A 16426-nucleotide genomic window follows, 5' to 3' on the forward strand; every position below is an offset into this window, starting at 1 on the left:
GTTGTATTTGGGACACATCATAGGGGTGGACAGAGTGAGAGTCCACGAGGAAAAGATTAGGGCCATCCGAGATTGGCCAGAGCCGAGGAACGTGACGTAACTTCGGGGATTCATTGGTATTTGTACTTACTACCGGAATTTCGTCAAGAGTTTCTCAAAGCTTGCTGCACCCCTGACAGATTTGACGATGAAGGGGGCATTTAGTTGGTCGGATACAGCGCAACAAGCCTTTGACAGGCTCAAGGAGGTGATGAGCAGCTGCCTAGTGCTTGTATTGCCAGATTTTTTGCAGCCATTTGTTTTGGAGTGTGATGCGTCGGGAGAGGGGATTGGCGCAGTATTGATGCAGGGAGGTCACCCTATAGCCTTTGAGAGCCGGAAGCTCCTTCCGCATGAGAGGTTGTATTCTATATATGACAAGGAGATGTTGGCCATCATGCATGCATTGGCCAAGTTCCGGCAGTATTTAGTGGGTAACAGGTTCAGGGTGAGGACTAATCACAACAGCCTCAGGTTCTTTTTGGAGCAGAAGCAGCTACTAGAGAGGCAGCAGAAGTGGATCAGTAAGATCCAAGCATATGACTTCGACATTGAGTATGTCAAGCGTAAGAACAACGTGGTAGCAAATGCCCTTTCACGTAGACCAACCATGTTGTCTCTTATGAGCTTGGATGCAGACTGGAGGGCTCGACTCTTAGTAGAGTACTCCAAGGACAGATTTGCATGTGAGGTTCTGGATGGGCAGGTGGCGGATGACAGGTACAGGGTGGTCGATGAGATCATCTACTACAGGGACCGGATCTTCTTGACTGAGAGATCTCAGCTCAAGAAGAAGATACTTCAGGCATCACATGATTCACCATTGGCAGGCCAATAGGGGTTTACGAAAACCTACAAGGCCATTAGAGAGAGGTTCTCATGGAAGGGCCTCAAGGAGGACGTACTCCAGCATGTCCGGGAGTGCGACGTTTGCCAGAGGAACAAGGGGGAGATGAGCCATCCTGCAGGATTATTGCAGCCTCTTCCCATTCTGGAGGGGAAATGGGAGAGTATTTCGATGGACTTCATCACAGGGTTGCCCATGGTGCAGGGCAAGGATTGTATCTTTGTCGTCATTGATCGACTGACAAAGTACGCACATTTTTTCGCCATATCCGCACACTACACAACAGCACAGGTGGCCGAGCTATTCTTCAGAGAGGTCTTCAGGCTACATGGTCTTCCTAAGACCATCATCAGTGACAGGGACAACCGTTTCATGGGCGGGTTTTGGCAGGAGCTTTTCCGGTTGGTGGGGACGGAGTTGACACCGAGTACCAGTTATCACCCACAGACGGACGGGTAGACAGAGATAGTTAACAAGTGGCTGGAGGGCTACTTGTGTAACTATGTCAGTGGGCAGCAACGAGCATGGCTGAAGTGGTTGCATCTGGGGGAGTATTGCTACAACACTACACATCACATGTCCATCGGTATGTCACCATTCTATGCGTTGTATGGATATCATCCTTTATCTTTTGCTGCCCTGATGTTTGGTGCTAGCAAGGCTCCAAGGGCCAAGATTTGGATCCAAGAGAGTCAGGTATTCTCCGAGCTCTCAAGGATAATATGGCTACAACACAGAACCAGCAGAAGCTGTATGCCGACAGGGGTTGGGTAAAGAGATAGTTTGAGGTAGGGGACCTGGTCTACCTACGGTTACAGCCATATCGACAGTCGTCACTAAAGCAAAAAGGGGCTGAAAAGCTCAAACCCCGCTTTTATGGGCCATACAGGGTGATACGCAGGATTGGACAGGTTGCGTATGAGTTGGAGCTGCCCTAAGGCAGCAAGATTCATAACGTCTTTCATGTATCATGCTTGAAGAAGACATTGGGACAGCGTGTGACAGTGACAGATAAGCTACTGCCCACGGATGATGAGGGGCATTTGGTGTTGCAACCAGAGGCTATTATTGATACCAGGGAGAGGCAGCTACAGAGCAAGACAGTCCGGGGATTCTTTGTGAGGTGGAAGAATTTACCGGATGAGGATGCCACTTGGGAAAGTGAGAAAATTTTGTAGCATCCATCACTTCAATTGCTTGAGGACAAGCAACATTTTGCCGGGGGAGACTGTAATATTCCTAATTAGCCATGGCTAATTGGAATATTCGATTTTGCTCAATTTTGCCTTCTATAGTTATTTATAAATAAAAAGGTGAGGAAAAGGGGGACATAACTCACCTTTAGAATAAAGTCACTTCCTAGTAGCACAACGTTGTGACTTAAAGGGGAGCCAAGGGGGCCAAAGGACCACGCAGACACTTGGAGGGACTGCGCAGATGGAAAGGAACATGTGGCAAGAAAGGGACTGTGTTGGAGGAGGTGGGCCTTGGGATTGAGAGAGGCCAACGCTATAAAGGAGAGGGGAGCCTCCTCATTTTGTCATTCGATTATGTGCATTTGAGCTAGTCGCTTCGACTTAGAGCACGCTGGCTGTTTAGCCGATCTGCAACATTGTTTAGTGCATCAAGTGTCTTCGTTCGGAGATCTCACCCTTAGCCATGGGGGACTTCGAGTGCCTTCTCGGGCAAGGTAGTTTTCAACAGTCTTTTGCAGGAGGACTGATCTTTGGAGGGAGGAGGAACTGAGCATTTTGGATAATTGCGCAGTCTTGAGAGAGGGACGCAGTTCTTTTGGTGCGAGTTCCAGATTGAGGGTTTTGTGGAGGATTTGAGCTGGGAGATTGAGTAGGGGATCAACCCTTGCATATTGGAGGATTTTGGCAGAGTTCCAGGTGGGGTTTTAGAGGATTCTATTCAGTGGCAGCGCAGAGCATTGAGGGACAATGTAGATCCCCAAGGGGGTGTTTTTCGGGGGTCAGTTATTTGAGAAAAGATTTCTGGGTTTTCTGGGTTATTCTGGGTTTCTTGAGTAGAGTCTGATTCCAGAGTTTCAACCTTTTTTGAGGAGGGGAACAGCCCCAAATCCTCATTTGATCTCCAGCAGTGGCAGCAGCACGACAGTTCTCCAGCAGCTTGGACGCAGTTCAGAGAGAGGGCATTCCTTTGCTACTCTGAGTGTATTTCTTCACTTGCCTTGTGCAAGTTGAGGTGCTACCTGTCTGATCACCTCTTGTACTCTTTCCATTACTCAGTATAATAAAATGGCTTAGCATTTCTCTCTGCATTTCTTGAGTATCTGCTTTTATTTCATGTTCACATTATTATATGTTGTACCACTGTTATTTTTATCACTTTGAGTTTCCTGGTCACTATATCATTTGGACGTGTTTGGTTGGAGTTTGCTTGGGTTTGAGGGATATCCCAGAAACGGGATATTACAAATACCCTCTAAAACCCTTGAAAATGTCTGCAAAACAAAGCGTTAGCCGTTCCAAAATGAATCAGGGGGAGATTTGGCCTATAAATCCTGCGGTTTCCTTCAAATACCCTTAGATTTTTTTATATGTCACGAAAATGCTAGATTTTCTTATGTAGTGGCTAGAACAGCGTAAAAAAAAAGCTTGTGGCCCTCTTGGAATTTTCGTTGAGGGAAAAGAAGCCACAAAATTTTTAAGATCAAACACTTGATAGGCCTAGAGAGGCCTTAAATAATCCTGCGACCCTGAAGAAAGGCTAGATGACACCTTAAAATATGAGATTTTGAGTCCCAAAGCCTAGCTGTTTAGGTTGGCTAAGGGCTAAAACCCTCAAGAAATCGATCTGCCGTTCAGACCTGCAATAATCAATTAAAACCACAAATAGATATATGCAAAAAATGAAAAATATATGCACACGGATTAGAATGAAGATATTAATGAAATAATTTACAATATTTACAATGAAATATGGCTCTTAAAAGCAGATCTATTCGTTAATGCACAAATAAATTCAAATAAAGGAGAGATAATTTTTTATGGCGAGTAATAATCAAAATCTATGCAAATCAAATCGTTAGATAAGCCATAAAGTTTAATTAAATGGGCTCTTAAGCTTTCTTGATTTGAGAGTGGGTTGGTCTAGTCGAAGACTTCCCCTCACGCCCAAGATTTGAATACCTGAAGTGTCTACACTTAAAATCAAATTATTAGATCAATAGAGGAATAGATAACATAATAACCTTCAAAATCTAGAGATACTTGCTAGATAGATCGAAATAAAATGTTTTCCTGAAACCCATCAACTAATAGAAGATACCAGTGTAAATAGTTTATCCAAGAGATGGCTAAAGAAATAATAATCTATAAAATTTATTCAGCAGAGTATTAAGCACATGATTCATAAAACATTACCTCAAGAAAGTGAAGAGGAACACCATCACAAATAAACCCCAAAACCTTTTACTTTATTAATCCAAAAAAGTATTACAACCAACAGAGCTTGACTCAGAGTTCGATTACAATTTTTTTCGATGACAAAATGAGGAGCAAATAGCTTTCTTATATAGAAAATAGAAAGATCTAGATCCCCCTCCAAGTAGAAAATGTCTAGGTCAAAAAATGTGCGCAATTTTGACTTGATCTTGAAGAATAATGGCTAGTTAATGCTTGATCCATGCCAAAATTAAAAATCCCTTGATCTGGATGAAGAAATTCGAATTCCATAATAAACCCCTTTTTTCATGTTCCCAAAAATATGATTTTGAACTTTTTCCTCAAAAAATCACTTTTGACTTAACCACCTTGGTCCATAAGTTCAAATTTTCTCAAAAAATGATCTTGTAATTTTTTTAGACCCCGAATTTGGACCCATAAAATTAAGAAAAAATTTTATTTTCTCATCAATGTTTAAGTTTGTTTTTTTGACTACCTTCTCAAAAATTCGTTTTTCCATTTGGAAAGAATTTTATTTTCTCTCAATTTTAATTTTTTTGACTATTTTCTGGCTATTATTTTACCGTTTTTTGCTAGAAAACTAAAATAAAAATAATTTGAGGGGATAGAGATAATTTCAACCCTCAAAAGGTGTCTAAACACAAAGTTGAGGTGTAGAGGTTCTAATTTTGAGTACTCTACCCCCTTCAACTTTTACAAACATTTGATTTTATAATTTACATCCAAATCTTTAAAACTCCGACTAGTTCGAAATTTAATAAACACTTAAACAAATTCTGCGAGAAGCAAGACATGGTCTAGTATGAGAATTTACATAGACTCAATAATATTAGGATTGACTAAGACCTTATCAATGAGTTCCACCCTAGCTTTGGGGTATATTTAAGAGAAAAGATTTGCTAATTATTCGTGTCTAGAAACACAAATAATTAGGGAGGTTAAAAAACTCCCTAGAGTGAAACCCTTTGAGAAGAATCATAGGCTTACCTAGGTGTTGTTACATGGCTTCATAGTCATACTAGAATTATTTTTACATTGAAGGCCCATAGGGCTGCAAAATTTGGATTACAATGATAATATGGAAGCTGCATGATTAAGATGATCTTGAAAAATTTCTATCTGCTAACATGCACTCTGCTTCTTGGGGGTGTTGACACAGGTGTGGTCAACAGGAGGTTGCTTGGGCTGGTGAGAGTGGTCATCCTCAAGTGATACTAGCTCGAGATCTAATTTTTTATTCCCTGACCTTGTTGGGGACATGCACTAAGAAACAATAATGAGCCGAGAATAATGAACAAAATGAAAGGCAGGAAAAGTAGAGGAGCAAACACACAAAGAAATATAATAGAGAGCTCAATCGCGGCCAAATGAAGGTCCGGAGGGCTTGTGCTTCTGAGGGCAAGGTCTGGCAGGGCTCGACTGTTAAGGAGAGGATGCGGAGCACGCTCGACCAACGGGCCGCCGTCATGCCCCAGGCAGGGTGAGGTACGAACGCTCGACTGTTAAGGAGAGGGCTCGACCAATGCCCCCCCCCCCCACCCAATAAGTAAATTGAATTTGATCGAAAAGACACTCGACCTGTCATTTGTAAATACGTATGTAAGATAACGCCCAACTCTAAGTGAAATGAATGATGATTGTTACGCGCAGTGAAATCCCAACTTCTATTAATAATCAAAATATTGATGATTTTTAAACTAGCATTCAAGTTTATTACAACAAATTATTTTAGCCTTCAACTATATATGAACTTGTGAGAATCTAAGGTTAAAACACTTGTAAATATGCAAAATGTCAGTTACATACTAAATCTGAAAATTACAATCAATAAATAGCCATGTAAGATTATCTAATTACCCTATTAAATGCATATTTTTTGCGACAGCTAGATATATTTCCAAAAAGATGTAATTTCCAGTTCAAAACAAAGGCAATCTACCATGCAATCTAGGGCTCAAAATTTAGGTGTCAGCAAACAGAAAATACTAGATCTACATAAAACAGGAAGAAAGGAATGAAAATATAATTCTGTTTTGACTAGAAGAAGTGAGTAGTGCCTAGTTACCAAATTTGGACATATCGGTTCAGCTAATGCTCTTCATGGAAGCTCAAGGTAGAATTAAAACTGGATAGGGCTGAAGTGTTCAAACCCTAGCAATCTTTTAGTGGCTTGATTGATTTTAGAGATAACCAAGGAAGACTCTAAAATAAAGATCTTCACAAATCTTGAAAAGGGATCAACTATGCTAGAGCTAAGAGGGCATACAACCATGCATTGAATAATATGATCACACTTAACTATTCTAATAGCAAATACTACAAAAATTTAGAGAAAGAACTACTCAGAAATTGACTCAAGATCATGCATTTGAAAATTCAACCATCAATAAGCATCCATACAAAAGAGATATTCCGCTTGAGTTCTCCAATCCACCATCCATAGCATAATAATAGTAACTAGACAAGAGTTGAAGAGTGTATTAGTTACAAGCTTCTAGAGAAATTTACAATGAGAGGAGTTTCTCATAGATGGATAAGAGAAACAACCACCTCATTAGAATAACAATAAATCCTAGTTATAAATTTGGAACCCATAACGAACTATTATCTTTTTAACTAACTAGAGAGATGAAGTCATGTTATTACACAAAACAACACCCACAGAACATCAATGATTCTGAGACCTGCAGCCAGTATTATTGAATGATAACTAATAGATAGTTAGCCCAAAGATCACTAACTGATTGCCTCTCCGTTTGGATTGGTGCTTTTCCTATCTCAAGTGGCTGTCCCTAGTTTCTCATGTGCTGAAAATCATCTAAAAATCTGCACATTAGTAAAAGGAATCAACGAGTAAAGATGGATCCTTGGCATGTGATTAGAAAACCAAGGGTTTAGAAGATTGATAATTGAAAATATATGTGAGAATTTCAATCTGCAATTAGCAAAATATGAGAGAAGAGAGAAGAGAATGCTCTCTAGGTGATTAGTAAAATCAAAATAGAGGCAAGAGACTATCTACACAACTGCATAAAACATGAAATATTCAACCACAAGGTGAAAAGCCACGAGAAGTTCATAGACAAACTTTATCTTTATTGTCTATATTATTTCCTAATTCTCACAAACTGTTATGTTTATTCTTTGCATATGCATAAAACAATTTGGTGTTTTTTTGATATCTTGCCTTTAAATCAAAGACTTTTGCCATCTTTCCAATTCCAAGCAGCTAAATTTTGGCATGGAGTTAATAGTTGACATCCAATGCACAGTTGACAAACAGTCTAAGGATCATGTATAATTTTGCTGGAGGTTGGCTTTTAAATTTTTACATGCTTTTGACTTGTTTTGATTTGCTAATGCTCGCAGAAAACGAATGCAAGTGGTTCTTCTATTACCAGGCAGTTTCAATCCACCAACTTATATGCACTTGCGCATGTTTGGTATGTTGGTTTAAATATGAAGTTATAACCACTAGTTGATGTATCTTTTCATTCCTTTGGCATCGTACTGATGCTATTTGTGTAACTTTGGTGTGTTGGTTTAAACATGAAAGGAGAAACAGTTTTTTATGTATCATGTAATTCCTTTGGCATAGTACTTATGCTATCCCTGAAACTTTGGTGTGTTGGATTCAAGCTGAAGTTAGAGCCACTTGTTTATGTATCTTTTCATTTCTTTGGCATAGTACTTATGCTATCTGTGCAGTTTTTTATTTTTATTTTTCATTCGTTTAATGTTAATATATCCCTTCAATAACTTTCGTAGATTTGAACCTACCAATGGTTCTTATAATTTGGATTCATGAGATACTTCAGAACATCTGAAGTTAATCAATGACCAACCTGGAATTGTGATTTTTGGAGGGTTCCTACTATGTATGGTTTTTTTTCTAGATTAGTCTTTTTAACCACATAAGCATGTGAATTCACTTGAGAAATCATCAATAGCAAGAAACTGAAAAATATGTCAAATAGGACTGCAGTCATCATCTCTTCCCCTTAAACTCCTTTTTCATTTAGATGTGTCATGTATTACGATGGGAGATATATACAACAAGAGAATTATAACATCTAACTAATTCCATACATTGTCCTTGTTACCTCCCAAGTTCTCACTTGGTGCAAAAGTCCCTCAAGCACAATGTGTGAAGCCCCAAGGGAAATTAAGGAAAACTACCCACTGTCACTTCAATAGTCTTTCTTTTCTCACTTTAGAGTTTAGACTAAGTGATTACTAGTGAAGGGGGAATCCCCAAGGTCAAGGTAAGCTTGTAACATTGTAGGGTTTGGAAGGGAAGATAACTTAGTTTTATTATCTGATTTAGTGTTTGTGATTAACAATTTAGATTCCAGACTTAAACCATAATCTAATTAGCCCTTTAGATTTGTAGATCAATACAAGAAAGGCTGAGAAATGCAAGTTGATTTAAATTTGTGCACTAAAATTTGATGACCTTGCTTCTTGAAACAATAAATCAATTATTTAATCTGTCTTAAAGACGTTATATGCTGAAAATTCAGATTTCAATGAGATTTACTACATGCCTTTTCTTGAAAATGTAACAATGATGAAAATTGAAATTAAGGCCTAGGCTAGCAAATCACTGAGGGATTTAACCATAAAAAAGATAGAATTGCCTTTTGAAAATGCAAGCTGATTTACAATTCTGTTTTGATTAATTTTCTTGATACGATTTCCAGATTTAAATCAGCTTATTATATACCTTTTTCAGAAATATACAACAGTAACAATGAAGGGCTATATCAAGCAAATTGATTTGGGATTGGAGCCAGGAAAACAACGATTTACTTCAAGAAACAAGAAGCCAACTTAGTGATAGATATTTGAGGCATAAATGACTTGTAAAGCAATCTGATCTAATAGTTTTTCTTTGCTGTAAATTCAGATTGTTAAAACATAATTAAAAGATATATTTTTTGTAATTTTTGGTTGTTTGGAAGGAATAATCAGTGCCTTGAATTGTTGGGAAAATGGGGTCAAATTAGCTCTTGAAGAGGGATTTTCTTGAGAGAGATTAAGGGGTTGCTGATAACAAATGATGTGTAACAACTAACAACAACAGCCTTAATTTGGTAACCTATATCACAAATTTGAATGGAGTGTGTTGATTTTCAAGTGCTAATTAGACAAGCACAATTTTCTGCAACTGACTCTTACTTCCAATGATATATGTCATGACTTTAGCACACCTGAGAACATCATTAAGCAATTACACTCAGAAAATTCAACTGTAAATGCAACAGAAACAGTAATTATCACAGTAGAATAGCCATGCACAGTAGACACCAGAATTTCGCCCTGAGAAACCCAAACTTGGGAGAAAACCCTGCAATCTTTTCTAGGAGAAATTGTTCAGTTCAGCAAAAGTACTATCTGATATTTACAAGTCAAACTTGGTCAACCCAGATTAAAAATATAGCATTGGTCAAACCTGGTCAAACAGGCTGAAATTCAGCCTTATGCAGCCAGCAAATCGGTTCGGTCAAATTGCCTAGAAATACTTGGTCAAACAATCAGACAGTGCGGCCCACACATGTGAGGTCAAACTCAGCCAACTGCAGGGCAAACAGATCACATAGAAGCTTGGTCAACGCAAGTCAAACATACCTCAAAACCTAGGTCAAAACTGGTCAAAACATATCTTAGAAAGTCTCGGTCAATGCTAGTCAAATGCTGGTCAAACTTTGGCGGTCTCAGAAATTCAGCTCCTTAGAAACTTCAGCTTCTCCCTCAGATTGCTTCCCACATGTGAGAGAGAGAAATGTGTGAGTTTCCGAGTGAGAAGGTTGAATGCCTATATATAGTGTTCATGAGGTGCCCAAGGGGCATGTCTCCTTGTTGGGCTGACTTGAAGAAAAAATAATTTCCTTTTAATTATTTAATGGGCTGAATTAAGTAGCTAGGAATACCTCCTGCAGTTACCCAAAAATCAACATTCCCTTTTAGCTAGGGAGCTATTCATCTTGACTTCTTCAGATGTTTTTTTTACTGAAAATTTCTCCATCCCAAGAAAAGATTGAATGAGTCCGCTATGTTAATGTATTCATCAACTTAATGTTCTATTCCAAAACTATGTGGAAAGAATTCTGCATCAACATCATGCAAAGGATCTAGTCAACCCACTAGCCAAATACCCTTTGGCGACATGGTTAAGTACTCCCTGATTGGGGTAAAAAACAAAACTAGTCCTGCGTCACCAACTAACCAAGTTGTCAGTTGGAACCGGGTCAATTTTCCCTCACCAACGCTGAGATCCTGGGCCCATTTAACATTCCTCCATGTCGTCACACGACACTTGAATGGTAAAAAAAATACTTGCCCAATGCTTTGAGGACATCACTCTACCCACTAGCCAAGCGACCCTTGGCAATATGGTTAGAACCTTCTGATTGGGGGAGCACTTCGGGCCTTGATGCTATTTGGGCCATTCTCCCTAGCCGCATTACATGGCACCCGGTCAATACCCTTGACCTAGGGAGAATGTTTGCCCTGATGCTACAACATCAACACTCCCTCTCAACGAGGTAGGCATTCTCAACCACTACAAGCTTGTCCCTAAAGTATACAAACTTCATCCAGAATAGAGGCTTTGTGAGAATGTCAACAACTTGATCATCCGTAGAAATATATTGGAGCTTTATTGTTCTCTTTTGTACCATGTCTCTGATGTAGTGGTACTTGATCTTAATGTGCTTCGACCAGTCATGGAAGACTGGATTTTTTGAAAGTTTCACATAGCTTTGATTGTCACAATATATCATGGTCGTCTCAAGCCCCTGATCAAACAATCTTGTGAGCAACTTTTGAAGCCACATTGCTTCACAACTTGCTAGACTAGGTGCAATATACTCAGCCTTTGCAGTGTAGAGTGTGGTAAATGTTTGCTTCTTGCTCATCCAGGATATTGTAGTAGAACCTAAACTGAAGCAACATTCTGATGTGCTCTTCTTGTCTTGGTCACTTCTTGCCTAATCGGAGTATCCCTGCAACTGTACTTCACCATTTGAGACATATCTCAATCTATAACTGACTATACCACACAGTTATCTCAACATATGCTTTACCACAATCCAATGTACATGCCTAGGTTCCACCATGAATTGGCTCAGAGTGTTCACTGCAAAGCAAATATTAGGTTTGGTATTAACCAGATACATCAAGGACCCAATCAACTGTTGATGCATAGAGGAATCCACCAAATTTGAGTCAGAACCTCTCAACTTCTTCAAATTGGTCACCATGGGAGTGGCCATGGACTTCTAGTCCATCATCCCAAATCCCAAACCTTTGCTAGGGTTTACAAACTCTAGATTCTCCATGGTCTTCAAGATTTTCCATCTAAGAATTGCAAATTCTAGAAGCATACTAGAGAGTTAGATGCAAAACCCTATAGATGCTATAGTCAATCTATCTATGACATGGAGATCATTTCATTTGTTGATCACAAAAACCTAGTTTTCTTATGCAAGGAAAGAATTTGTATGCTAACATATCAACGATCTACACAAACCCTTTTTCTAACACATCTTTATCTTTTCACGAGAGCAACTTATTCATGACCTAAAATATTTAATCATTATATATACTAAAGTTAGCATAGGTCATTAGTTGCAAAGAATATACATACCTCTTTTAATATTACCTGTCCATCCTTGTAGAGATATGATCCTTTGATCTTCTCTTTAGTTGACATGTGTCCTTTTCTTCCAACATAGATACTACAAATCAGACTTCAGTGAATCAACTTTGTTAATGTAATTTTTTCTTTCTTTTATGTATAAGAGGGTAATCTCGGTAGCATATCTGCTTCATGTACTGGTGTCACAGGGATAAACTTCAATTGTCATGTCACAGTTCTTCCATAGAGCTCTTAACGTCTTGGTCTTCAAACTAGGATACAAACCAAGGAAATTCTTGTGGGCTGCTTGCTTTGTCTTGGTTCCTTTCAGGCTTCATAGACAGGTCAACTTTATGATTTAAATCATCCTTCTTTCAAGTATAAGTTTCAATGGAAAAGTTGCTTATCATACTCGTGTCACAAAATAAACCTTCAGATATATTCTCAGTGCCAACATAATGCCTTCGACTTTGATACTTGCCACATAGAATAACTTGAATACTATGGATTGTTCGAACCTCTAGTCGCAGGAGTAAATTTGGATAACTTTGAGTCAATAGTTTTCTTTTTCTTTTCAAGAAGATAAATCACACTTCCTTACTCTATCGCCAATTTTTTTTTATGTCACAGAGATCAACTACAAGGTCTTGGTCTTGGTCTTTTATCAACAGGTAACTTTGGGATGACAACTTGGATTTCGGAGATATGGTACAATATGATACCATATTAAGTTCGGATTTGTCATTGGTTCAGGCCATTTTCTATTTTTTTTAAACACTTCGTTGTTCTTGGTATAACACTTTAGGAAATTTGGATGCCTCATAGTTCTTGATCCAAATTGCAAAAGAATAATGCCACAGGTATATTTCGCATGCCACATTACACTAGGGTCCTACATTCTTTCCAAACTCTGTCATATTCTTGTTTGTCATAAGCCATAACTCTTCTTTGCCTCAGGTCATTACATTTATTACAGGTACATCATAGAAGGATCCATGATTCCATCACAGATTTATGTCATAGAGAAACTGTCATCATAGAGAGACTATCAACATCACACAAAGATACTATAGCTTGCATTTCAGAGAGAGATACATCACAAAAAACTTCGTATCACAGAGAGAAATATGTCTCCATAGAATTTTTTATCATAGCCACAAAGACTTGCATTACATATAACAAGATTTCCATCATATATATATATATATATATATATAGGAGCAGAACTTGTATTATGTACAAGAACAAAACACTGTGTCTTCCTACAACTCACGTTTTGATTCAGATCTGATGTCCTATAACTATTGCTTGCTTCCTTCAGATCAATGCAACAGACTTACACTAGAGAATTTGGATAAGTACTTTAGACTTCTGTCAAGATCAAACTTCTTAGGTGTCTCAAGATGAAGTAGGCTTCAGTGAGAGAAAGAGGACTATCTTGCTTCTTTGATCTTCCTTAGCTCTGATACCATGTTGAAATTCTGTTAGATGATAGAATTTCTTATCATGGTAATTACTTGTGATTGATATGCATTCTTTTTCTTGTTTTAGTTATGTCATCAAGCAATTACACATTAGCAAATTATAGAGAACATAATGCACAAGAGACAAAAGACACCATAAATTAGGTTCCAAGCCAGGGAAAAACCCCACAAGGGGGAAAACCCAAAATCCTTCTTCTTATAGAATTAGATGAAAGTGAAATATCCAAGACCCAAGACGAAGACCAAAAACTACCACAAAGATCCAAGTCAAAGATTCTCCAAGTCTCCTCCAATCAAGTCAAAGTCAACATTTGTCAATCTTTTGAAATCTAGTCAACTCCTAAAATTTCGCCCCCTGAAATTTTGGGCTTTGAAATTTCCGGCCTGCAGTACCTCAAAAAAATTCATGTGAGTAGAACTAGGGAAAAAAAACTCGGCTTCTGTCTCCTTTGACTTTCCTCTTTCTCCTTTGACTTCGGTTGTCTTCTTCTTGTTTGGCACAATAATCAATGTGAATGATGTGGTGAATGAATGAGCTTCTAAGAGGTCAAACTGTCTTGTATTTATCGCTGTCTAGGAGGGTCAAATAGCTACCCCTAGGGCCGACTTGTCCAAGGAGGGTTGACTTGGTCTTGTGGTTAACATTTTGACTTTTTGACTCAATAAAAAATTCTTGTGTTTTTCTTTCAAAAGTCCAAATGGGACTTTGACTCAATTACAAATTCTTTTGAGTCAATAAATTCTGTTATTTTTTTGACTCAATTGACCGTATAAGCATGTAGGACATGCTTTGTCTGGAAATAATAATAATAAATATAATCAATGTTAAATGTTACATTTTAGTACATTATGAATACCAACACTAGTTACATTTTCAACAATTTCAACCACAAGGGAGGCTTCCCTAAATCACCTATAAAAGTATTTTAATAATAGGGCTCAAGATGATTAATTTTTGGGTGTCTAAAATTGGATAGAGGGCTTGGCTACTCCAAATATGACAAAGGTATTCAATGCTAGGGTTCAGGCACTCAATAGTTAGATCGATAAATGGGCTGCTATAAGTTAGGGTTTGAATGATCTTCAATAATAGGGCATGCAATGGCATATAACAACCTAAGAAATGTTAAAATTTGGCAGCTCAGGGATGAATTTCTCTTAGAAGAAACCATATCTTTCAGTTTTGTTTGAACCACTTATAATGAAATTTCATTCTTAACAATTCTAATATAACTGTCCAAAAATAGTAAGTCACATCTCAATTTGGAAATGACTTTCTAAAAATAGAAAATCATATCTAAATGATCAAGGATGATCTCGACTTATGGAATCCACTTTAAAATCAAATCAATCATGATTATACAAGTCAAGAATTAATATTTTATCCTTATTAGTATTATTATTATTATTATGATACTTATTTATAAAATAGTCTAAAGTCATTCACTTTTAATGGATTATAAAAACCGAATTCTCAATAGTCTCATGGAATAAGTCAATTAAATTGAGAATCTCTTACTTGGCAAATCAAACCTCTCTCTTGGAATAAAATAGTAACTACACACTTAAGGGAATGTAACTCTCCCTCACTAATTCGATGTATGGCAAAAGTGTAACTTCTCATTAAATGCACTTGTAACTCCCTCACTCAATTCGGTTTGTGACTCTCACCAAATATTCTCTCATGTCTAAGTGTAACTCTCTCTCTCTCCCTAATTCAAATTGCAACTCTTCAAGAGAAGTGTACTTCTCTCTCTATTCTTGGGATGAGTTACACCTTTCCTCAAGTAACTCCTCCCTCAGTGAATTCGATTCTCCTATTTTTGGATCAAGGCATGAATTCATTTTGTAACTCCTCTCCTTTTTCATCTATTTAAGCAAGAGCAAGTGAGAGTTGAGAGATGCATGTTCATTGTGAAGAAGGAGAGAAAATGTTGAGTGTGTGCAAGAGAAGTGTGAGAGCAAGTGAAGAGAAAGAGCAAGGGACGAGCTGGAGCAAGTGTAGGAGGAGATCTTCAAGCAAAGAGAAAGAGCACTTCAATTTCAAGTTGATCAGACATTGGTGATTTTATTCATTCTCATTCTCTCTCTCTCTCTCTCTGTAACCTGCTAAATAATTGAAGAAATCTAATAGAAGAAGAATCATTTGGGTTTTCCCCCTTGAGGGGTTTTGCCCTAGTCATTGGACCTAAATCTTAGTGTCTCATATTTGTGCTTGGATGTCTTCATATGATCCTTAAGTTTACGTTGTATCTACAACTACTGATCTGAAAAGTTTTGAAGAAGAAATCTGCATTCTAAGTAATTGTAACAACATAGAACATTTAGTTTTCTGCAAAGTACATTCAACTTTTTGCAAAGAATTTTTAAGTTTCTGCATAGAACTTTCAGATTTTAACATGGTATCAAAGACCTGGTGAAGACAAGTCCAAGGAGACCAAAGATCACCTGAAGAGACCCCACTCGCTACCAAAGTTTTTTGATCAAGATGACTTCGTCTTACTTCAAGGCAGAGGAGAAACTGAATGATGCTTTAAACTTTGGTCCATGAAAAGCAAGTCTAGATATCACTCTTGAAGAACATGAAGTTTTGAAGTATGTTAAAGGCACAATAGCTGATCCACTAGAGAATGCAAGTGCTGCTGTCAAATCCAAACATAAAAAGGGTGGAATTCAAGCTAGAAAAATTATTTTTGATTCTCTCAATGATCATCACATTACTTATGTTTCTGGTTTGAAGAAAGCTAAAGAAATGTATGACAAAATAATTGGTATTTTTGCAATTAGTAATTTGAACCAAATTATTGCCTTGAAGAATCAACTAGAGGACATCAAGATGAACAGAGGAGAGACAATTCAAGCATACTTTCTGAGAATGACCAAAATCAAGAATCAATTGTCAACAGTTGGTGAAGTTGTACTTAACAAAGAAATGGTGTTGACTGCGCTTGGAGGCCTTTTTCCTGTTTGAGAGACTTTTATC

At 37.9% G+C, this 16426-nt stretch overlaps 1 protein-coding gene across 16 annotated transcripts in view; it reads left to right on the forward strand.

Moving 5' to 3' along the window:
• The window catches only part of LOC149222965 (uncharacterized), a 380581-nt gene that overhangs the window by 50974 nt on the left and 313181 nt on the right, over positions 1-16426 (forward strand). For all 16 annotated transcript variants that reach the window (XR_016249451.1, XM_089385682.1, XM_089385683.1 and 13 more), the window contains exon 4: positions 7687-7760. Coding sequence is in view for 15 of the 16 variants with exons in the window: in XM_089385682.1 (XP_089241808.1) it covers positions 7687-7760 (74 nt within the window). In the remaining variant the exon portion in view is untranslated. The remainder of the gene's footprint in view (positions 1-7686; positions 7761-16426) is intronic.

The sequence above is a fragment of the Pinus tabuliformis genome, chromosome Q, assembly GCF_031772625.1.
Source record: "Pinus tabuliformis cultivar Carrire ecotype Pingquan chromosome Q, CPIR1, whole genome shotgun sequence".
Classification (NCBI taxonomy): domain Eukaryota; kingdom Viridiplantae; phylum Streptophyta; class Pinopsida; order Pinales; family Pinaceae; genus Pinus; species Pinus tabuliformis.